Below are 25,164 nucleotides of genomic sequence, written 5' to 3'. Positions count from 1 at the left end.
GTGCAAGGATGCGGTCGATGGTAGACTTTTTAGGCATAAAAACCAGACTGCTCTGGTCGCTTGGAGTTGAGCAGGTGATCATTGATCCTATTATGGATGACCCGAGCAAGGACCTTACCAGGCACTGATAGTAGGGTTATCCCCTGGTACATGCCACAATCCAGGAGATGAACCTTCCCTTTCCAGATAGGATGACAAGTCCCATTTCCCAGTCAGTAGAGATGACCCCAGTCACTCGAATGGAAGCAAAGATTGCTTGCAATGCCAGGATGACAGCATTATCCGTAGAATGGAGAAGTTAATCCCAGATATCACAGATCCCAGCAGCCTTCCCGACTTTCAGCTGATTCACTACCTGTGCAATCTCAGCAAGATTGAATAACTCACAGCTAATTGGAGGATCAGCCTCAAGGACCATGGATCCAACGTCCAACCCAGAAGATCAGTTTTAAACAAATGCTCAAAGTACCCAGCCCAGAAGGTGACACGCGTACAATAAAATTACCTTGGTATATTGTTCACTAGAAAAACTGGTTATGAAAGTAAATAGTGTCCCCCGCATAATGGGTGAAAGCTGTTTAAATCCAAGTCTGCCCCTAATAGAATGTGTAAGGGAAATCATCTCCTTCATGCTAATCTGCTACCAGAGCATAAGCATACATTACAGTACATGGCACACCCTTCACTGCCTGCTTACTCGCGTCAGTTTATAGTGGTCTTCAGTCTGTGCAGGTTTTATTGAGACCAATCAATCCATTCTTACAGGACTTTTAATTAAGCGTCTAGTTTGCATTTGTAATTCTGAATACACTAACAGGTGAGGCATTTTTTGCACAATACTTACTAAAACAAGTTTCTGTTAGGGAATTTTCATTCTCATAACCATAACTTTGCCTCCCTGATGTGACTGATAAATTCTTTTCACAAATCTTGCATCAAAATGAACAGCAACAAGTAATAAACAAAGCAGTGTATGGCATATAGTGCCAATACCTCACAGCTCAAAAAGATTATGGAGATTACAACTTTCTCCACAGGTCATTCCTCGCACGTTCCAAATGCATCACGTTTAACTAGTGACTTAGAATGTGCAAGAGTATGCATGATGATGCAGCAGGGAAGCACCAAACAATTTTATGCCTGCAAGTGGTTTAAACAGGTATCAAAGCTAATGGATAGATGGATGAACAGTCAAAATCAAATATATATAATAATGAGCTGCACACAAACACAAAGATTACTTGTCTACTTTTCATCCATGTAATATATTCTAAATTCTCAGATTAGTTTCTGAAACAAGAAAACACAAGTCAAGCTATCAAAGTAGTTCAAAAACAACAAAGAGGTAGTTAAGAGACTGGTCTACAAGAAAACCAGCAGCTGCTGTGTGACTGAAATGAATAACTAGGGCTTCAGCATTTCAACATCCACCTGGAAGACTAAGTATATATTTCACTCCATAAGATGAATATATATATCTACATGCAGACAATAAACCATTTCTCAAAAACATAACATTTGATGTTTGGATGACAGCAGGAAATCTGACAACTTTTATATAAATGTATTAGTAAAAACATAAAACCTTTACACATGATTAGAATAAAAATCAGGATCTTGAAGCTGGAATATGGGGTGACACTGTAACTCTGTCATGTTCATTAACATCCTATTTGAATTTAATGGAGATCAGCCCATTTCAGACATTTTACTTTAGTCTACCGATACAAATACATAAATTAGATTTAGCAAAATTGCCAAAATGTAGTATAAAATTCAACCTCTTCAAATAACACAAGGCACAAATACATTGTGCTAAACTTGTGGGAAAAATGATAATATAAAATTCTTAGCTTTGATGGGTAGTGTAGGGAGTATTTGAAATAAATCAGATAAGATGAAGCAGTTCAAGCCTTACTTCATGGTAATATACACATTGTAATGCAAATATAAAAAGAATAAAGCGAAACAAATCATTCACTTTAGCACAGTAAAATAAGACATACCAACTCCAGCACTATTAAACAAAAAGTTTAACAATGTGAGCTAGTAGCCATATCACCCACGTTTCTCCAAATATGTGAGCAAGTTAACACAGGCACTTTAAATTTACTTACTAGTCACTGTGGATATTTGCATGTACATTTTTAAGCTACACCCTTTCTTCGGGTGGTCCAAGGACCAAGTTGATCCGACATGCTGCACTAATCCAGCAAGTATGCAGTCCGTAAAACCAAAGGAAGAGGACACCTTAAAGGCATTGCTTACATTTAAAATTAAATATTTACTGGGAATGTATAAATGGATAGTCATTACAAACCAATACCTGTCATACACAACTTCACCAAGAATGGCTGTGTAAGGTAACTTGTTGTGGACTCCTAAAATGTGTTATTTCTAATAGAGCAGGAAATTATTTAAAAAGATGTGCAGTGTGGAGGACAGGAAACAAAAGGCACTCTAATCAAATGTAGAGTATACATAAAGCAGTACCCAAACACAGTCTGGCTAAAGGGAATAAATTAGCTATAGACACTTAAACATTCCCTTTTATATTTATTGTAGTTCAAGGCTTGTGATTCTTTAAAGAAATCCTTACTTCTTAATGAAGGCACATGCGTTAAATTAAAAAAAGAAACATACATTGGCTGTATCTGGATTTTCTAAATGGATTACCTACAGGCAAAGGCATTATTGACCTATAAACATCAATTTAATATGGCAAAATGCAGGCATAAATGAACGGCAATACTGTGAGGCCATGCCCCAATATAAGAAGATTAAAAGATGAATGGGAGCAAACATCCAAAGTGTCAGAATTAAGCTGAAAAAACAGCATTTTCCAGTCACACTGCTATGGACATAAAACAGCTCTTGCTTATTCCCAAAATGCATCTGTCTAGAAGAAACTAGTGGAATTAAAGTGGAGATCTCATAAGCAATTGACCCCTAACCTGTTAGAAATCTCACTCAATCTCTCTAGCCAAATAAAATTTCATATAAGACAAATGTTTCTCAACAGTAGCAAGGCCAATAACAAAATTAAAAAAGCTTCCTGCCTTTGCTTTTTATTTTCATAACCAGAGTGAACAGATTTTTCTTCTCCCGATACACACGCAACACATCATCACCTGCTTCTGCCCAAGCTTTCCTTTAATCTATTATTAATAGCACAGTACTCCATCCAAAGGCATCAGAAAGAGGTTGACAGCAGTCAAGCGAGATTCACCAAAACCCCAGGAGCTGGTCCAGTCAGCAGGCTCCAAGATGGGGGGTGTCTCTACCGGAATGCCAAATATACCACTCTTCCTGAATTATTGACAAATCCAGCCGGCATGTTGTTGTATGACTCTCTTTCAGTAGCATTATCAAATGTCTCTTCCAAATTGGTATGGAGCGTGCAAGACGGGCATAAAATCAATGTGCTCCGTTTTGTAGGGTTGCCACACTTGTATCTAATAAACTGATACCCAACACTTGCGGCCTTGTTCCAAATTAAAGCTAAAAATTCTATCAACTTGATCCATAATAAATATCTTAGTAATAAAACAAACACATGGTAATGCACATTCTACATCTAAAAAGAGATGCTTGTAGTAGTTCTTTTTTAATCCCAAGCCAAACTTGCACAATGGATTTGTTTACTCTTAACTTTCTATGTACATTAAACCCTTGCCTGCCAAACCCACAGTCGCTCTTGGTTAGGGCAAGTGACGCCTGTGGCATGAGAGCTCTGTGAGCAAAGTTGTTCCAATCTAAAACCCTGACCACAAGGGGTCTCAGAACATTTTTTCTATATAGGGAAAAAAAAAAATTAAGTGGAGAATAAATGGCAACCTGTTCAAATACCCTTTCATCCAAACCACTGACATTCTAAATACATTTTACTTTAATAAACATCCACAAGCTTAAGTTCTGGGCCCAACTGTTCTTCTTTGGTCACCTTTGACAACTTTTAGACAAGTCTTAATTTAACAATTTTTTACATTTTCTTAATTTTACATGTACAATAATGATATTATTTCATAACTATTAAGTTCACTAAAATGTTTACTTGCAGAAAGTGGTGTTTGAAAAATCAGGTTTTTGTTTGAGGTGTTTTACTACAATGCCTCTAATGCCTCTCTCTAAAACAGCCCTGCAGAAAAAAAAAAAAAATACAAATCACTGTTATAGACAAAAAAAAAAAACTAAATTGCTCTGTATGAGTATTCCTGAAACTAAAGGCTTTTTTTTTTGGTAATCAAAGAATGAACGTTGATATTCCTAATACCAGCCCCTGCCTTGGTGGTCAGAAACATTATCCTGATCATACTAATGGGTGATCTTAGGACTTTCATCCCAAGAAAGTTATATCCTCATGTCACTTGACAGACTTTTGCAAAAAGCAAGACAACAAACAGCATCAATGTGCGTGGAATTTGTTGAGATTAAAGGACTAACTTGTTTTCCCAAGTAACTGACTCTGTGATACCACTGTCTGCACACATAAATCTATTTAAATCAGTTAGACAGGTATCAATTGATCACAGATGAGGCAAGACACAAGTGGCTTTGAATGCAGCTTGGCAGTGTGAACCAGAAATATTGGCTTGAGAACATCAGGAACAGTCACAATGGTTGGACTTTCTCACACAGAGCAAAGTCATTGAAGTATCAAGAAAGGGTCAACACCTAAAAAAGTCCATACAATGGCTACTATGTGGATCCAAACTTAAGTGGCTAATGAAGGATAGCAGAAACCAAATTGATTGGAGATTGTAATCAAGCAAATAAAATGAAAGTACAACAGTGGGACTGAATGAGGCATTTGACAACATACAACTCATCCACATTCTCAAAGTAAGGGAAGGTAGAAAATGATTCAATCTAGCCTCTGTGCAGTCTAAGTGAAACAATAATAAGAGGTGCAGCTAAACAACACAACACTAAATTGCTAGAAATCATTGTCTGGTCTAGTTCATCTACTGACTCGTGTGTATTGGAAGGCCAGTCCATGCACCTTTCCTGATGGGTATCGACATTTTAGGCAGAGTAGTGTGTGCTTTTTTGGCATAGTTAGAAAGCAAAAATGGAAACATTTGAACACAGTGACAGTAGCAGGATTTCATCCCACAACCTTAGGATTTGCAGTTCAAAGCCTTAACCACTACACAACACTGCCTAGACAATTTTTTATATTTAGAGCCTCAAGAGAAAAAGACATTTTCTATTTGGCAAGCAGATATTGTTCCACATTTATCTGTGGATTTTTCTTCATATTTTATAAGCCTTCTCTCTGGGCCCAAACCATCATATCATAACACAAAGGTTTATCATACATGAGTCAAGTAGACAATATGCACTAAAAGTGTACCCAAATCCATGTACAGAAAATCTGCATAAAATTGATCATGACTAAATTCACTAATAACATACCAAACACATAAGATAGGTTATGAATAGAGGGCTAAACACTCAACTTTATGCTTTGTCAATTTTGTTGGAATAGATTCAGAACCAAGACTGAAATTTAGTTAAGAAAAGTGTGATCTAGAGAAAAAGGTAACCTGGTCAAAAAATGCAATTAATCGTTCACCATTACTGACCACAATATGCAAGAGAGATCCACTAAAGACATGTACAATCCTCTACATGCAATATCTATACTAATGAAAGGCGACTGACTGACTCACTCACTGACCACTAATTCTCCAACTTCCCGTGTAGGTAGAAGGCTGAAATTTGGCAAGCTCATTCCTAACAGCTTACTTACAAAAGTTAAGCAGGTTTCATTTCGAAATTCTACGCGTAACGGTCATAACTGGAACCTACTTATCTACATATATACCGGCCATAGCCTGCAGCTCGGTCGCCGTGTGAAGCAGAGTTCTGTCCCTCATCGTCACACCTCCCACGTAATTGAGTGCCTGCCCATATAAGGCCGTCCGTCTGCAGCAATCCAATAGAAACACTCTGCCGCTAAATACTCAGACGAAGATGAGATGGTCAGGGTGGTGTTTGGCACAAACTCAGCGAAAGTGCGAGAGAAACTTTTAAGTGCTGGGTGTTAGCTAACATTAAATAAAGCCGTGGACATCCCACGAGATAGCACAAGCACAGCTGAGAAACTTCGATGCATGCACTCCGAGCGGCTCACGTGAACGGACTGTGAACGCAGTACGCAGAGAACAAGGAAGAGCTCCAAAGAAAGCTGAACAAAAAATGCATTACACAATTGAGAAGGCAGCAAAAGAATATGAAGCGAGTGACGCATACAAGCATATTCATAAGTGCAGCTACTGCGGAAACAAAGTACACGGTGGAAAAAGTCAATGTCCAGCTAAAGGAAGACAGTGTAAAAAAAACCCGTGAATGCAGTGTGTGATGTCTCAAATAAAGAAGACGACGAGCTGTTTATTGATGCAGTAAGAAAGGAATCGATGAATGAAACCTGTTATCTTTACAACGGTTGACAAACACGGAATGTAACTTGAACACAACACGTCCTCCAAATATGAACCCGATTGAAATAAATAATGATAATCAAATCCTTGATGACAGCAACACTCATAACAGTGACAAAACAATTTCATTGACAATCATGTTACGTTATTTTTAAAATGTTTCCTTTTCATTACTTTAACACACTACTCCGTTGAGAAGCGCGGGTATTTTGCTAGTTTTTATATAAAATTTAAAATGAAGTATCATAATTGCATGAAATGAACAGCAGGCAATTAATCAGCTTCTAAGGAAACCAGCATCTGAGCCTCAAACCAGTTTTCATTTGTATTGGTGTAATAGTGGTTTTTAATTCTCCTGGCACAACAGTTTTATTTCTAGGCCTCTTTTTTTCATTAATACGGTTAGTTTTACTGTTGTTCTCTTGCAAGTGTACAACTGATACCTCAAATCCACAAGACGGAAAGTTTGCATTACGTGGCCTTTAAATGCTTTCTGCAGTTCAGAACCAATAGTGTAAGGTAACCAAGGAATGTCAGCACTCTGAGTGAGTGGGAGTCCCGGATTTTAAATACATAAAACTGTTCAGTAAATGAAAACTATGTCAGTTATACACATGTTTAAGATGAACAAAGCAGCTTTCAATTTCAGTGCAACCAATCAAAATAAATCTCAATTTCACCTGTGATTGCCAACTCAGACTTTGCCATTGACTTCACTAGGAAAGTGAGCAACTGCGCTAGCTACTGAGATTTAAAAAAAATATGTGCAATGTTTGGTCCTCTAAAATATATACCATTTTAAGAATTAAATCAGAAGGGATAAATTAGGTCAGGAAAAAAAAAATTTAGGCATCCCTAAATAAGTGACAGGAAGGGAGGACAAAGACTAGCCCAACTTCAGACATCACTTAATCCCAGCAACATGCTTCGGAGGAAACCAAAAAGATTCAAAATCTTTCTTTGCAAGAATTATTTCTAATCATTTTAATGCTTTCAAGAAACAACATACAAGCAGTATTAATATTGCATGAAAGTGGGTTCTTATTATCTTGAGTACTCACAAAACCGTTATGCATGCAATATGTTACCTTGTCAGTATGACAGTAATTCTAATAGGCATTCATACAATAAGATGCTCTAATAAGTCATATATGTAAAATTCAAGAATTTGTGTTGAAACACCACAGACTGCAAATTTGTTCGGCGGTGTGCAATACATCAATAAGAATTCTCAAAGCTTAGAGTTCCTCTTTCAGCTTAAACTTTGGGATAACCTAATCCAATTATTTGGTCTACTGGATGAATTTACAAATCCATTTCATTAATATATTGAAAGCCCCTGTGCATGATTAACAATTTGAAGTTGCGGAGCCCAAGAAAGTAGCAAATTCATAAGCAACAATTGGGTGCTTGCATAAAATGAAAAGCTGCAGATACTTTGTTTTCTTAATGACCACTCACCAGCCAAAGTTTTATTTCTCTAGTTTTAGGCAGAATATTTGAAAGCTTGAATTGTGAAGTCGTAAAAAAGAAGCTGCAGAAAAAAAAACATATCTGCAGCAGCAATGGCACATGGGAATGGGTGTTGGTATCCAATAAAGTACCAGATATCAAAAACAGCTGGTATGCAATAGTCTATCCTCAGAACTAATCCACATGGCCTTGCTTTACTCTGACAAGTCTTTATGGCATAGAACAGCTTTAAGAGCAGGAACTTTAGAGTTTCATAAATACATTAGAAATAAGGACTGCCAAAACTGCCTTGACACTTTGATATTACAAGAGACAGATTGCAATTCCTAAACCAACCTATCACTTGGCAGTACAAAGGAGTTTACTCTCCAAGTGCCACAGTATGGAATGAGGGTCACATTTCACCATGTAACTGGGTTTTGACTTATATCTGCCGAGACAGACAGATATATTTGAGTGACTACATGGAATAAATTCTTAACGAACATACTTTCACAAGCTGAACAAAGTAACTAGTTTATAGAGAATTCAGATTTTCCAACACAGAACCAAAAACCTAGGCACCTGCGTATAATTCAGCCTTCTTTTAACACAAAGAAAATTTTAGGTGCTTAGAACAAAATTATGTAAAAGTGTTTAATCACAGGCAGGAAAGGACTCCATCCACTCTTTCATTCATTTCTTTGTCTATACAACCATTCCAGGGTCACAAACTCTATCCTAGTGAAATGTAACAATTGCACAATTTTATTGGTTGAATTGTCAGCGTTTTGACTGTCCAGATTCTATTTTTGTCACTTTCTTTCTCATCTGTAAATGTACTGCAATGCTTTTTTAATCCTGTCAGTCATATTTCCAACATCATTTCTTTTGTATGAAAATTTGCTACATAAACTGTAGCTTGAGGTGCTCGACAAATAGTAAAATTTTTAAACTGTAAAAAAAATAAAGGCAAAAATTAAAGGATCCCTACTGCAGATTAACATAAATGGAATTTAGGGAGTATATAAGCTTCTAATGGTTATTACGGCAAATTTGATTTCAGGCAAAAACAGCATTATTTTTGTTGACAACAGGATTAAAGAAAACTATTTCATGAATTATTTTTGGTGTACATACAGTACTGTTAACCTGAAATCTTAGAGCCATCCCAAATATTATCTAGATGCCTCAAAGCATGTTTTTTATCCACATATCTCTGTGGTCAATTATATTGTCATAAATTATCCAAAAAAAAAAAGTTAATTTTGTTATGCTAAACATTTTCATGAATACAATTTCTTATGGTACTCCTAACTCTCAGCATGGTCCTACTCAACATTATAAAAAGAGTCCTCATGTGGTCATTAATCTAATACATTAAGCAAATAAAATCAAAATGTTTGCAACAAATAAGTAGCCACAATGACACCATTCAGAGGAATATTCTTAGTTGTGTGGGAACAAGAAGGGAGAAAAAAAAGCAACACACACAAATAAGTTAATGCCGAGGTTAAAAAAAGGACAACATGCTATTTATGTAGCTTTTCCTCTACATTAAAAAAAACAGGAAAGCGCTGCTGCCATGCAGCATGCTTTGCTTCGAATTGCAGCAAATGCAAATGGGTAGAAAATCATTATAAATTAAGAAAAACCAAAATTGTAATTTACAGTTCAAAATAATCTGAAACAGATTAAAGTTATGGACTTTGTGTTCTGATAGCTCCGCTTACCCATGCTTTTATTTACACCTTTCAAGAAACTGCTTCACTGTTCTAGCCAGTACACTCAGCTGGCTCAGCACTACTTGTATGTAAAAGGAAAGAACACCAACCGACTTCCTATACACTGTTTTTTGGCATTATATGTAGGGGTACCCAGCACTAATTGGGGTTGGTGGCACAGACTAAGCTCTGGAACAAAGCATAACCTTCAATATTCTCTGTACAAGTGAAGAATCTGTACAAAACTTGGTAAAGCTAGGTTAAATGGTGTGGATTTGCGTACCAGACAAGCATACACACACACACATATGCAGCTTTATATGTTAGAGGAGAGTGCTTTTTAAAAGTTGGTACCAGTTTGGAGACAGCACTAGTAAACGTCTGAATCTTGTGTAATGGAAGTTTGTACAATGTGTATCACGATGTTTGATGAGACTGATTAAAAAGGTTATTTTTAACTATAACTATGAGAACTGACAACATTGCATGCTCTCAAAAATATCTTGCTTTTACAATAAATCACATTAATTTTATAAGGAATCAAACTTGTGAAATATTTTAAAGGTGGTGATGCGGCTATGCTGCTGCCTCACATAGTCCATAGTTTTAATCTAATGCTGGTTATTGTCTGGAATTTGCATGTTCTCATCATGAATGTGTTGGTTATTCTCTGGTTACACTAGATTTACACACATATCCCAAAAAATGGACTTATTAGGTTAACTGGAAACTTTAAATTGGCTGGGTACATGGGTGTTCACGTTCAGGTGTGTCCTTGAATGAGGGCGTACTTCTTAAAGACTTGAAGCAGTGCTGCTAAAATACAATAGGTTTTGGTCTTAAGAATTAGACAAAGTGGGTGCAGATGATAAAAGCATGCTATGAAAATCCAGTATGATGGTCTCCACAGGTTAATTTTACCTTTACTTTTGTGAGGAATAGCATACTTCTACAGCAATTAATTCAGACGTTTGTTGTTTCAGAGGACACCAAAATCTACTTTAACATAGATACATTTGAGTGGAACCATTTGCCAATAATGCTAAAACACACCAAATATATATTTTTTAAATCTGTACATGCAGTTCTTTAAAGAAATCAACTTTCTATGTGCACAGCAGGCTTCATCACTTAGGGTGCTTGATGCAAGACTGGATTTAAACATTCCTCAGGGGCAAGCTTCAGCTGGACTGAGCAAAGGAAATCATGTGTTCTCAAAAGTGTTTAAAACTCGGGTGCCATTAACTGGAGGACATACTGAATATGAAAAAAATCGAGATTTGGGTCTTAGTGATAAGCAGAACAGCTCTCTAATGCAAACACTGATCAATACAAGCCATTTTTTACATTTACTGTAAGTAACTACAGTATATACAAAAATACATGAAGTGTTACAGTTTATATAAGAATTATTGTTAGTGACATGTTCTACCAACTAATTCAAGCCTCTGGTAGTACCCTAGAAATGTGTATTTGCTAGCTATAAATGGTTGCGTGTAATCTTCTTGACCACTCAATACAAAAAGGAAACCCTGTGTCCACTAATCACTTATCGAAGAAAGAAAGAAAGAAAGTGTTGGTTTCTCTTATAGCAATTTTCATCATACAAGAAATTGTGCCATACTAGTAGATTATTTTTAACACCATTGAGAGGGAAAAGAAACCAAAAGCACTGTACATTTGTGCTCCAATGACAAAGCTCAACTTGGTATTGTGCCAGTCAGCCAAATCAATTTTGTTTTCCCAGGGTTTGCACATACATTACTGTAAAATTAAACTTGGGAAAAGACAACAACCAAAGCCAGTTTTGCAGGTATATTTTTTGTTTTAAAGATATATCATTGTAATCGCCAACTGAATCACGTTTACCTTTACATTTAATATGTTCCACTATAGTTATACTAAATTAGCCAAATGTAGCTTATCGATTAATAAACTGAGAGAAGAGGCCTATTAGCAGCGAAACGAACAGAACTGGAGACTTCTCTCTGCTTTATCAAATAATGTATGTGTTCTCATTTAACTCAAATATCAGGCCATGCCTAATACAATTGCACACAGAAAAGAGTGTACAACCCCAACGCATTTAACAGTTAAAAAGAAAGCGCATAGGAGGCTGAAGAATGACATGGCCGCAGCCTTTCTTCAGGTAAAAGATGTCAAAAAATATTTCTTTCAACAGGCTTACCCTTCTATATTGATTTATAATGTGTAGCACTGAACTGGGTGCTAATATTCCACTTTATTGGCATGAAAATTGCAGCCAAAGTACAGGAGGCCCAGTTATTTCTTAAAGGCTTTTTTGTTTTATTAATTTGTATTAAACTTAAGCCTATGTTTAACGACACCGTGCACAGTGGGACGTTGACAGGTTTATTGCAGCTTCCGCCAGTCGATCTATGCAGTGACAAAGAAGTGCTCCACACCACAGTGAAATTTAACTGAATCTTATTTGTTTCCATTTTTCTTTTTTTTTTTTTTGCAGGGGCATTCATTTCCCAAAAATGTGGGCTACTTTCCAAATGTCAAACTGCTGCACTTTAACAGCCTCCTAGTGGCTCAAAGTGGCAGATCCCAGCATGTGTCAAGAATTTAAAAATAGGTAGGAAAAATAAAAAGCCCTCTACTTGCCTGAACTCAAGTCTTCAAATGATTAAACATGTCAATAGAGGATTGAAAGAAAGACAAGTAACCGATTTCAAATATTCAAATTAAAATGATAAAATAATATATTACATACACAATTATACATCCAACTTCCACACATGCTAAAACAGGACATCATTATAATTTGTGAATGTTATGCTAAAAAAGGAATAATGGAAGGAAAACTATGTTTTACTGTATATACTGCATGATGTTCTTGTAGGCAATTCAACCTTATTTTACTAATTATAGCATATCTAATTAGTGTATAGAACGCTAAGCTTGAAATGTAAAGGTGAGTTTCAAAAAAATAAACTGAATGTACAAATTTCCCATACATACACCTGAAAGTATATGGGATCACTAGGAAAAATAAAAGAACAACATGAATTAATATTTGTACAAATGATATAATACAACAAAGAAGCTTCTACATCAGTAAATAAGGGTAAGAGGGTTACAAAAGGTGCAGTAATCAACAGAAATACAAGACAACTGAACTAAAAAAAGAGAAAAGTCTCCATTAAAATCTTTTATGTCCAACTTATTATTCACTGTTAAAATAAAGTTGAACTTAAATTCATTCTAACTAGTTTGAATATATTAAGGATATTCACAGAATACCTCTCTCTCACATGCACGTATACCCTTAATATGTTAGTGTTGAATTGTAGCATATCTTCAACTCACTTTTGTAAATTTCTTTGTGCTTTTGTCCACACAACTGTAAACTAAATTAGAACACAAATAATTTTGACATTCATAGTGGCACTTCAGAGGATGGATGGTACAAAGTACTTACTAGATGACCTGGAGTAGAGGCCCGGGAGTCTTTAAGTCCAGCTGAGCCTGGAACATCTAGCAGCGGCCACTTCATCTGCAGATACTGTGGTGTTCGGAAAAGGGAGGGAGTAAAAGTAAAAATGGAATGAATATTAAAATAATGTTTAAATGAAAAACACAAATGTATAACTGATTGAAAGAAAATAAAAACACATAAGATTTGCAAAACTATAGCAAAATGATGGAAAGTAGATTTAACTTTGTTAATGGAGATTGCGGAAATAAAAATAAGCACCATGGCAAACTAAGAGAGGGAGAAATTGACAAACAGACAACTGAGCAAACAAGGGAATGAGATATTTAATCAAAAGGGGGTGCATCAGAGTACAGATGGGAACTGGGATACCTAAGCAGTAGGGCCAGAAAGAGAACACATAACTGAGAAATATAAAATAGGACCAAGAGCAGAATAAAGAAAATAAAAAGGCAGAATTCTAAAGGTTTAGCATAATTAAATGCAATTTATTTGCCTATTAATAACATTAATAATCCATTAACACCAGTTCTGATTTCCAGCAGGTTTACTTTAAGGCATCCTGTCCACATAAGCTGTAAAGGTAGGGTGGTAACAAACATGGTATTAGGGATAATGTACCCAGAATCAATGTCTGGTAACTCTAGATGAAAAAGGCCAGGGAGATGCAACACAAAGACACATAAATGGCATAGAAAAGCTACATGTTAACCATTCACATGGCAAGCAGGAAAACAGTAACATGCCAAATGTAAAAAGAGGGTGATGCTGGTCTGCAGCAACATCAGAACATCCCTGTTGCAATAAGACGCCAAGGAAGCAGGCTGCAGTCATGCTGGAGAGTGTGAGTGATGACTGACAGCAGGACTGTGAAATCGGGGATTGTCGGGGAATGTGGAGCAGAGGGAGCACAGCTGTGTGAGTTAGTCTCACCAATGGGGGGTGAGAGGGAAGAAAACAGCTGGAAGGAAGTCCCAGCATGCATCACACATTCATTGTAAACTGGCTGGGTGGGATGTAATTGATCAGCTCTTACCATCCACAAGGGTAAATGTCAATGCTAAGTATTCAACAAATTTTTAGAAACAAAACTTAATATCTATTCAGCACTTAATTTACACCATCAAATACTTAGGTAACTTAAAGTATAATCCAAACCAAAATAAAAACAATAATGTGTTGGGTATGCAATAAATATCTTTTTATTTCTATGTTTTGACAAATTTAGTCAAGGCGTTCCTTCTTTAAAAATAAGTTGCATCATCTATAAAGGCAAAGTAAGGCCTGATCAAAGTGAATGGAACTAGCCTGCATTTTTCAGCTCTGAAGGAATCAAACATTTATTAAGCCATCACATAGACCTCAATTCATACACTTCCACCACTGTGGTGGGTGTTTTACAACATGTAAGCAGTGGCATTGCTGGACTGATTACTAAAGCTAACTTAGCCTAGATAACAACCGTGAGTGAATTTTGCTTAAAACTTGGTGGGAAAAATTAGATAGCTCAAAGAGTGTCACATTTCTAAACCAATCCAATGGCTCATGAAGGCAGGATTCAAAGCAGAGATTACAACAAATTGTCTGATAAACCTTTCTGCTTCATCAGATTATACATTGGTATTCGAAAATATCAATGGACTAGTTGTAAAAGTGAATGATACATTGTTGCAGGTGCTGTGTGTGCTTTCTGGTGTTTAGTTTGGACGATAGTGTCAGATGTAAGATTGAAAGAAATGGCAGCTATGCTTTTGAAAATATGAACTGCAAAATGTGTGTTCAAAGTAGTGATGAGTGAACTCCACTGTTTTCGCTTAGAGTTTGGAGAAATTACAGAACTGTTTGCAAATATCACCAAACTTGGTGAAATGTATTGAAATCGATCTACCTGAACTAGATTGGAGTATATTATAATGGTGCAATCATCTTTAAAGTGTCCCTGGAAACATCTGCCAACTATACAGGACCAATTATTGTAGCTAAAAAGGCGGTATGAGCTGTGCGGCAGTAGTGCCAACCACTGCACCACCATGCCCCCATGAAATCAAAGAAGAAAGAATACAGAGTCATGTAAATCATATTTCGTTGAAGTACATGCATTAATGCCAAAAATGTATTCAAAACCCATAAAAAAAATACATAGGTCATTTTATGTTGATTTATGGAAGAAACCATTGCTTTGTTTGATTTTCAGAAAACAGTTTTTTTTTCTCTAATTTTCATCCTTGGGAGAAAAGAAACAATAAATAAAATCAGCCCTAAAAGAATTAAAAAGGCAGAAAAAATCAAAGTGGCGTGTCATGATTCAAGCCGCTGGCTCGTTCTACTTTTTTTAAAGTCATGCTGAAGTCTCTCCAAACTGCCTGTTTTGAGGCTTTGCACTTTCTTCTATCAAAAAGGTAGAAACGTCTTGTAAATAGTAATAAACCTTTCATTATTGTTGTTATTATTATTATTATTATTTAATGGAGTCTCCTGGGTTTAAGGGGTGACGTCGGGCTCTTTTAAAGTTTGTTTTCATTTCCCACATGGTTAATTATGCATGCATAGGACACGCATCTCCTTCTCTTATATTGACATGGAACTCTAAGATCGACCTGCCCATTTGGCGACAAGCAGACATAAGTCGTTATTTATGCTGTATGTGTTTTATAAAAATAAGTAAATAATGCAGGTTTTCAAATTATCTGTTCAACAGTAGTTCAAAGTACACAAAGTGTCACAATCCATCAAATGGACTACTGTTAAGAAAGTTGGTAATGAAGAGCCACAGATGATTCATTTCATTGCTCAAAAGAATCAACAATTTTGCTTAATGAAACCAATAAAAGAATAGGCAAGGCTGTACAACTTCAGAATGCACGTCTAAACAAACAACTAAAAGTTAACGTTACTGTCTAATTGGAAATGCAAACATGAATGACAGAATTTAGCCACAGTTTTTAAACACTTAGTATACACACAAACCATAATGCTTATCTGAACTTTATATGCGGCTGTTACGCCATATATTGATGTGATACTCAAAATAACGAGATCATAGCCAACAGAAGCACTTCTCAAATGCATGGAGCCAAGTAGCAGCAATAATCCACATGTCTGTCTGTCTGTCTGGCAGCATTCATTACGATGTATAAATTAATCACTAAGCTTCAGTTACCTTGTACTACTAAGCTCCTGAATTGAGAACAGCAATTTCAGCTTTTTATTTTCTCTCTCTGCATTAAGCCTTTTGTCCAGTTTATTTTGCTCTCTCGCTGAAACCTTGGTGTTTTAGAGGGCACAAAATGGTGGAACGGAGAATGGGTGTTTTAGGAAGAAGCCATGTTGGAAGAGACTTTGCAGTACTGGATTTTATTGCCATTTACTGCAAAATTTTTAATAAGTTGTCCCCAGAATTGTATTTGAGAACCATGTCTGGTCTTCTCAGTATCATTAAGGAATGAGAAGCAGACAAATTTGCAGAATTGATATTAAGAAATACGGGTGTCAACTACATAAAAAAAAAGTAAAATGTGTGTGATTTGTCCTTTTGATACATAAAACAAAAATAATGGTCAAAACATTATTCCTAAGTCATATTATATATTGCTTATATGATGCCATAAGAGGAAGAAAAGTAAAATCTTAAGAAATTGCTGTGGTTAACACAACTAAATAAAACAAAAAAGTCCTAAATGAAGAATAAGTTCACATGACAATATACAGATCCATCATTTTTATATCACTTTTAAAACGGCAAAACCCTGAAGCCTTTTCCTTATGTAAAAGTTGACGCAAAGAACGAACCATATCCTTCAGTGGAAAGTTGTAAGTGCAGGTGGCACACCTAAATTACCCAAAATCACTACCCAATAAAACCTTGCATATGCAGAGTTAGAACTCTGGATTTTAGTAGCATGCAAGTTTATGTATTCAAGAGTGAATTGTAAATAATTTTGACTAGTTAAAATTAGAATTGGTTGTTATCTTCAGCTAGTGATGGTACATGGAGGTTAGTGCTGCTGCACATCAAACATCCCATGTTTAAATCATGTGCTTTGTCATGGTCTTTGTGAACTCTACTCATTCTTCGGGAACTCCAGTTTACCTTAAATATCCCCAAAGATGTTCAGGTCAGGTTATTAAGGGATGATTGCAAACTGTGAAAGTGGAATTGGAAATGGACTGGCAACTTCTCCTGCAGCCATACCACTTCAGAACAGGTCATCCACCTGACACTAAGCATGTTTTGGCCCAGGCAGTGTACTTGGATGGGAGACCATCTAGAAAAAGCTTGATTTACAGCTGGAAGAGGTGTTGGCGAGACCAGAAAGGGGCGCTTACCCTGTGGTCGAAATATGAATTCCAAATCCCTAGTGCAGTGATGGAGACTCTGCAGTTAAAATGGTGCCGGTCCTTCAGATGAGACACAAGACCAAGGTCCTGACACTCTGTGGTCATAAAAGATCCCTGAGCATCCTTTGTAAAATTGCCCCCACAGCCTAATCACTCGGGCCCCCTAATTATCCCCAGTCTCGAATTGGCTCTCTCTCGCTCTCTCTCTGTCTCACCACTTCAGCACCTAACAGCTAATGTGTGGTGAAACTACTGGTGCAAAATTGGCTGCTGTCACATCATCCAAGTGGATGCTACATATTAGGGGTAACGGAATTGGCTCCCCACTCACAGAAGGGGTTTGAGTAGTGAGAAAAGCACTACATAAATTTAAAGAATTATTATTAGTAGTGCCTTGCACCCAATACTATTGGAATAGGCTCTGGTCACCCGAAACCTTCAACTGGATCATGTGGCTTTAGGAATGTTATTCATCCCCCAGGCGCTACCCATCTACTTGTGTTACTATTATATTTTTTGGCCGATATGTTAATCGAGCATATAAAAAAAGAAAATGACTCCCTAAAGGAGGGGAAAAACATTTGTACAGCCAATAGTGCTGTAGGCAGCATGCTAATTGGCTAGCAGAATGCGGAAAGATTGCAATACTTTCGAACTACTGCTTTCATTAGATTTTCAGACAGTCGTGTAATCAGTTCTCCCTGCGATTCCAAGATATTTAATTTGACGTTCTCAAGGTAATCCATTAACTTGCATTTGACAACACAAAATCATGCAGTGTGTTGCTGGCTTAAGTAAAAAGGAAAAATTAGAGTTGTACAATATATTAAGAGCAAACCTACTGTATTTTAACTCAGCTTCACTACTTAATCAACCAGAACCTTGCATTGGTAAAGCTATCTACTCAAACATGAATGATGTAATAAGTGGGTGAATATTGCTATTTATAGCATAGTACAAAATTTGTAACTTGTACAGATACTGTTGATATCATTTGCGCTTTCCAAAGTCTTGTTTATCTTTAAGATGCACAACTTAACATTAAAAACCACTTCATAAACCATTTTACTACTAACTGGCTTTTAACACCTTCGTGTGCTGAAGAGGCTGGTTCAAGTGGCATATGCAGCAATTTTTTTATCCGTCATCTTACTTTTCCTTTTAACATTCTAGCAAAATTTAATTGATCTACAGGTTAAAAAGTACATATGAAATAGTTTGCAATTTCATTCTTTTCTTCTTTTATGTCAGCACTGAAATACATGCTTATCACTGTAACACAAAACACCAAATTGGCAGTAAAAAAAGGGTCAAAGTTGTTCAGGTTTTTCTTTTTGCTTTTTTTGTTGGGGGCGGGGAGTGGAGTGTATCTATTTATTCAATGGACTGAAGTTTATCACAGGGAAGGAAGTTTGGATAAGGCTTTGGGATAAAAATGGAAAAGACATTATGTCTTAAAAGAAAATAAAAAATATGCAGGAATTTGTCAGTCTGCAGAGTCCAAGTGGATTGCTTCCTGACAGCTGGGTGAATGCACTATAACATCTGAAAAGCAGGCCCCTTCTCAAATTTCATTCAAAAGCCATGTCCCGGACTTTAGTAGACCATTGGGATGACCAGTCACTGCCTTTGCCTTAGTCCCAAAATATGATTTCATGTATTCTTATCCCACTATAGCCAACTCTCTGGTGACTCTTCAAGCGAACTAGTGTTTTTTGGAATTTATAAATGAGGCACAGAAAAACATGTGCATTATAAAATTATACATATGCAGTCTATAAACAGAGTTCTACTACACATCTTCAATAAAATACTTGATTGTTTCATATAACACATATTTAGAGGTTCCTACTTTGCAAAATCAACATTAAGTTCTTAAGAAAAGTCGTCCATGGACTCTTCTTCATTTCTGTTCAGATTTAAGTAAGCAGCATTTAAGCATTAAATTTTGTGCCACATAATTAGTGATGAGATTCTTGTATCCTCAAAGGCCTCGTGCACCATAGGGTCTGTCAGGGCAACTGCATAAATTATCCAAGAAATCTAGCATGGAAATGCAGGATAAAGTGAAGACTTATTCAATTTCAATTCAATTCAATTCAATTCAATTCAAGAGTTATAAAACGATATATAAGATATATATGAGATAGACAGACAGACAGACAGGGATATACCTGTATATTTTAAGACTGTGTATTCTGTGATGTTTTTCACACACAGAAAACAAAAAAAAAAGAAAACACAGAAGCAGCCATATGAAGAATGTGTTTAACGTGATTTAAAGGAGCAGTATCAAACTGTTTTATGATATCAAAATATGTATATAAATGCAGTGGTGGCTTTAGCCAATTGATTGATTGGGTGGGGCCAAAAGTTGCATGACTAGGAAACGTGTCTGTAAAGACACTGTGTGTACCTAATACATCAAATGCAATCATATGGCTAAAGGTGTTTTATATCCAAAAACATTTCATGATGAGGAAAAGAAAGGAAACATTTTCAGACAATTCCTCTCTCTAATATCTGAACAAACACGGTACCAACACCACCCGAACTCTATTTCTTATATATAATCCAGAATTTGAAACAAGCATGGTCAAAGGATTAACTAATAAAGACAACTGTAAATTATATTTTATAATGCTTCTACTGGCATCATAAATTAAGGTCACTAAAAACTGTCCTTGAAGGTCTACAAATATACACATTTTTATATTTTAGATAGAGAGATAAATAGAATGAATGAGAGAGAGAGATTTTGTGCACAAAGGCTAACACCATCTGAAGTCCAGTCTCATTAGTGTCACTGAAATCAATGGTTCAGAACCTCAACTTCATCAAGAAACAGTCGATGGCCCATAGTAATTTCTTTAATCCCCATTCACTTGTTCACTTATTCTTAAGTGGAGGATTTACACATGAAAACCCAGTCAATGAATTTAACTCCGTTCCATCCCCCAGGGCTGACAGAAATCTATGCATGTGTCCATGAAACCCATACCATGAAATGACCATCCTTATCCCCACTGCAACCCCACCCCCAGGAGGGGAACTAGCATAAATGACCTCCCCCTACCATCCACACTAAATCTACTGGGCTGAGCTTTATCCCACCCTCAGTCTGGAGTACACTCCTCCAGGAAAAGTCTACTTTAGCATTAAGACAATGAACCTGGCAATCTTGGAATTGCTCAATCACATTGTATTGTGTTACTTAATCCTCACATTTTACAGGCAATTAACACGTTGGTCTTTGTTTGAGGTTACACTTTTAGAACTCCAACTAAGACAATGTGACCACCCCTATACAACACATACACACAATACTCAGACCAATTTAACCCCCACTGACTACTTGTGCTGTGTCAACAGAGAGATTTTACAGGAGCAATTCTCCTGCAAAACACTCTTAATTGACCAAATAATAAATCTTAAATGGGCATTTGTTTTATACTGTATATACTGTTGTCAGTAGCAGGAGTAAGAGGTTATAGTTCAACAACTTTCACAAATTCATGCCCATCTTGGAAAAATATGCAGTAAGAAGGATCAAAATGTACCTATGCAAGTCATGTCCAACTCACAAGTGCATACAAATTAACCTGTAAAGTTCATGGTATCTTTACAAGTATCATTGCAGTTCTCATTTTTGTGACATTTCCACCTTTACCCCTCATGCATTAAAGTGGTCAGAGTTTATGTAACTTCCAGATGAAATGTTTAATGATGCCCAATTCAGTCTAAGATTAAGCATTACTTATAAACCTCAATGGTTGATAGGTTGGTGGGTAGAACCACCAGTGTTTGCCAGCGCACTTGCAGAACACACTTAAAACAGGGTTAATAAAAAAATAAATAAATAAAGTGCCCATTTAAACATGATTAATCAGGATGATGAAATAACTGCAGGTTTACAACAACCAATAACCATCTTTTTTCATTCACATCTGGCAACTTACTCTGCAACCAAAACTTCATTTACACTCCTCAACCAGGTAATGAAACAAGGTCAAAGAGCACGCCTTCAGTCTGCCACAGTCTCCAAGGAAACATGGACCACTTACAGCAGGCGTACAGGGCTCTTCACATCTACTTGTATACAAAAGAGCCATTAGCAAGCAGCAGCAAAGACTGGTGAAGAAAGGAGGGTTGTGGTGGGGGTGGGGGTGGCGGTGGAGGAGGAGGGTTCATTGTGGCACAGATCTATTTTTCCTCCATTCTGCTTAAAAAAAGTTTCATGCTTTTCAACAAAATTTAAAAACACAGTCTTCATCTTGAGCATTTGGTGCGTAAAAGCAATTCACCTAGATATAAAACTACACTTGAAGAGAATAAAAGTGTTGTTAGTTACGTCACCTTAAGAATTCTTGAGACAAAAATGTGCTTGCACTTTGAAAGTACTGTGCACCATGGTATAATTCAGAACTTAAAAAAAATTAGAATTTCTGCAAAATGTGAGAAATTCAAAATTCTCATATTAAAAAAAAAAACACAACACATACACTACTACTTCTCATTAATAATGGTAATATACAACTATGTGAATATGTAAATTCTATTGTGATGTCTCAACACCACAAATGTTGCTTTTGCTTTAATAGTAAAGAACCATTAAATGCATTTATGAAATTTACACCCTGAAACAAAAAGGGAGGAAAACAAACAAACAAAAAAAAAACACAAACTCGTACACTGACCCAACAACATATTTAAAGTCTACATTTGATCTGTAAAAAAAAAAAAAAAAATTGAGAGAACATCCCCAATAGAAGTTTAAACACTGTGAGGATGAAGACTGGTTCTTTGTTCAGCATGCAAAGAAAAGCAATTCTTTCTTTTATACACTATCCTGTTACTATCCATAACCTGGAGTTTTCAATTTGGCCTGCAGACAAACTCCTTATTGGTATACTGATGGTCTTTTGAAGGGGATCTGACAAATATCTACAAAATTTAGACACCGTGTACGATAAATAAAAAGTGTCACATCCTTGTTTTTTTTCTCTTTTGTAAAATTAATGGCCACATCATTGGAGGTCTGGTGATCTGCTCCATATATTGAAGCTTAGGTTGGCCAGACAAATGCAATTGTGGCAAACATTTTGCAAGAATGCCATGGTCCAGGATTATAGGAAAAATAAGGAAGTAGTTTAACTTTGTTAGGATATGTTGAGGAGTTCCATTCAACTTTATTACAACGTTTATTGGGTGGCATGGTCTGGTCTATTTTCCCAATAATCTCCTGGAAACACTTATGCATTACTGCCAATCTGAAATATACATTTGTTTAGTGTCTGCTGTATAAGGCAATAAGGGGGACAATAGCTGCAGTAGCTTTTTAAGTTCCTAGAAGACCACCTCAGATAACAGTTTCACACTATTGCTTTTATTTCCAACATGACTTAAGTGTTTCCTGCTACCTTCATGTAGTCAAACTGATTAAAACAAAAAAACTAACTAATACAGTAACTGAAAAAAATAAAATTTAAAGATAGTCTTTTCTGCTACAGGTTATTTCAATGACTGCCTTCTCCTCTTCACAACAATAAGGTGGGATCTTGTGTTTTTAAGATGACTACCACTAATCTATTCAACTGTTCACCAAATGAGCTCAGTATTATTTGCTACTTAGCACAATCCCAATACTTACTTGCTTTGAATAAATGCACCTGCTGTATACTGTTAATTAAACCTAATAAATTCAATTAATTAATTTGGTTAAAAACAAAGACTCTGTTTTACATAAACTACAGCAGCAGTGAAACAGGCAGTTACATAAGCTTTTTAGCTTATTGAATTCTCTGCCTTTTCATTGATTTTACCATTTTACACATTAAGAATCCAAGATTACTGTAGTGTTTGTGAAGAGTTGTTTAACTGTTGATTGTAGCAATTTTCTGAATTGTCAATTTTTTGTATGCCTTTTAAACAATGATGCAAGAATACATCCCATGTCTTTTCCCCACCAATGGTTAATTAATATAAAACTTCTCTTCACATTAAGCATGAACAATAACCGGTTTTGCACACAAGTACAACCCAACAAACATACTGTATTACTCAAAAGGGCATGAATGTAATCCTTCCTATTTTAATGCACAGCATTTTGACACAGGAAAGTACATATAGCACTCAAACATATGTACAAAAAGGTATTAAAAATGTATATATGAAATGCTGCCTGATTTTACAGCTCTAAAGCAGACTGCAATAATTACATAATTAAAAAAAGGTGCTATTTTGGGGTAAATAATTGATGAAACAAGCATAAGCTTTTTCCACAAAACAGCACAAACAAGTCACTCCTGTCTCCTTTAACGTCCAGGCATTTAGGGTTTTAAAAATGATTTTAAAAATGAAATTTATTTAAGAAACAGCTCCAGGCAGGAAACATAGAACAGCAGAAGTCTATTAAAAACCAGAAAAAAAAATTTCAAATTGAACACATTTGTTTCAGTGCTCACATACCACTAGTCATATGAAAACAGAGAGCCGATTGTGCACACCCTGCACCTCCTCCGCCCCCACATTCTCCTTTCCCTCCTCACAGCTGCCTACAGATGCCTCCTGTGTTTGCATGGAGGGCTGCAGCCTGGCTCTCCTTGCTGTGGCAGCCCACTCTGCATTGCTGTCATCCCACCTTGTAAATATGCAACTCCCCCAAAAAACTAAGACAAACTGAACCATTTTTACTTCATTAGGATGGGAGTACTGATGTGCCCTGGTTGAAATCAGAGGATCAACATTCTTAAGACCTAGGGGTTAGAGGTCAGCAGCTAGTGCATTAATTTGTTTCTATAAAAGTTTCAGAGAGAGAGAGAGAGAGAGAGAGAGAGAGAGAGAGAGGGGTGGGGGGAGTTAGAAGTTTAAAAAGAAATGCTAAAAACACTTGAATGTAATGAACTCTGGGTACCCGACTGATTTGCTTGAAATTACACCAAAAATCCTCACCTAAAAAGAAGAGGCCTTATTGGATTCTAAAGTACCTGCAAGTTTGCTACGTTACATTAAAGAATTACTGCAGATCACAAATCTCAGTTTAATAATTCATGGACTTCAGAGAACACAAAATAGTCCAATCATTAGTATCCAAATTCAACAGAAGGTTATCCTAAAACAATACATGTAGGAGTATAATTGTGTTTGCCTGTATCCTGACTACCACCATTCCTAAAGTGTTGCTTGGATTGTCAGCAGACCTCAGGAAGCGGAAGTGGCTAGACTTGAAATCTCAGTGTTAATGGTGGGTAGTTTTCTTTTTCTTTATTTTTTGAGAAGGAAATGCAAATGCATAGTATGGACAGTGCTGGGAGTAAAATGCAAGAGAAATAAAACAAAGTTGTAAAACGTGTACACAACTCTGATAAGGAGAGTAGATTGGATGCAAGTGAAAATTAGACTCAATTAATGCATCACATTTAACTCAAAACTGAATAAATTACTTAATTTGCTCAGTTGCTAACTTGTGAAGTAAATGAGAAAGATGAACTGGCCATCTTGTGCGATTTGTTTTTCCACAACTGCAATATGATTGGATAGTAAGTGGAAGTACAGCAATGGGCATGTTTGGGAAAACAAGGATTGTGTGTTATGCATTTGCAATTTCCACAGGTATTTCTGCATCTCCAATCTTCAGTTCACTTTGGTCACTGGTGGACAGAATGGAACTGTTTATTTTTTTAAATGTACATCTTTCAAGACATGCTTAGAAAATGATCAAGTCCATTCTTTAAAAGGAGCT

The 25,164-nt window shown here is 36.3% G+C and overlaps 1 protein-coding gene across 3 annotated transcripts in view; it reads right to left on the bottom strand.

Annotated features, from left to right (window-relative positions):
* Nucleotides 1-25,164, bottom strand: part of tcf7l1a (transcription factor 7 like 1a) — a 100,014-nt gene that overhangs the window by 42,081 nt on the left and 32,769 nt on the right. For 2 of the 3 annotated variants that reach the window (XM_039768541.1, XM_039768543.1), the window contains exon 4: nt 13,071-13,154. The exons of the other annotated variant lie outside the window; for it this stretch is intronic. In XM_039768541.1, coding sequence (XP_039624475.1) covers nt 13,071-13,154 — 84 coding nt within the window. The remainder of the gene's footprint in view (nt 1-13,070; nt 13,155-25,164) is intronic. 3 annotated transcript variants of the gene reach the window in all.

Source organism: Polypterus senegalus, chromosome 11 (genome assembly GCF_016835505.1).
Source record: "Polypterus senegalus isolate Bchr_013 chromosome 11, ASM1683550v1, whole genome shotgun sequence".
Classification (NCBI taxonomy): Eukaryota; Metazoa; Chordata; class Cladistia; order Polypteriformes; family Polypteridae; genus Polypterus; species Polypterus senegalus.
This window is presented reverse-complemented; position numbering and strand designations above follow the sequence as displayed.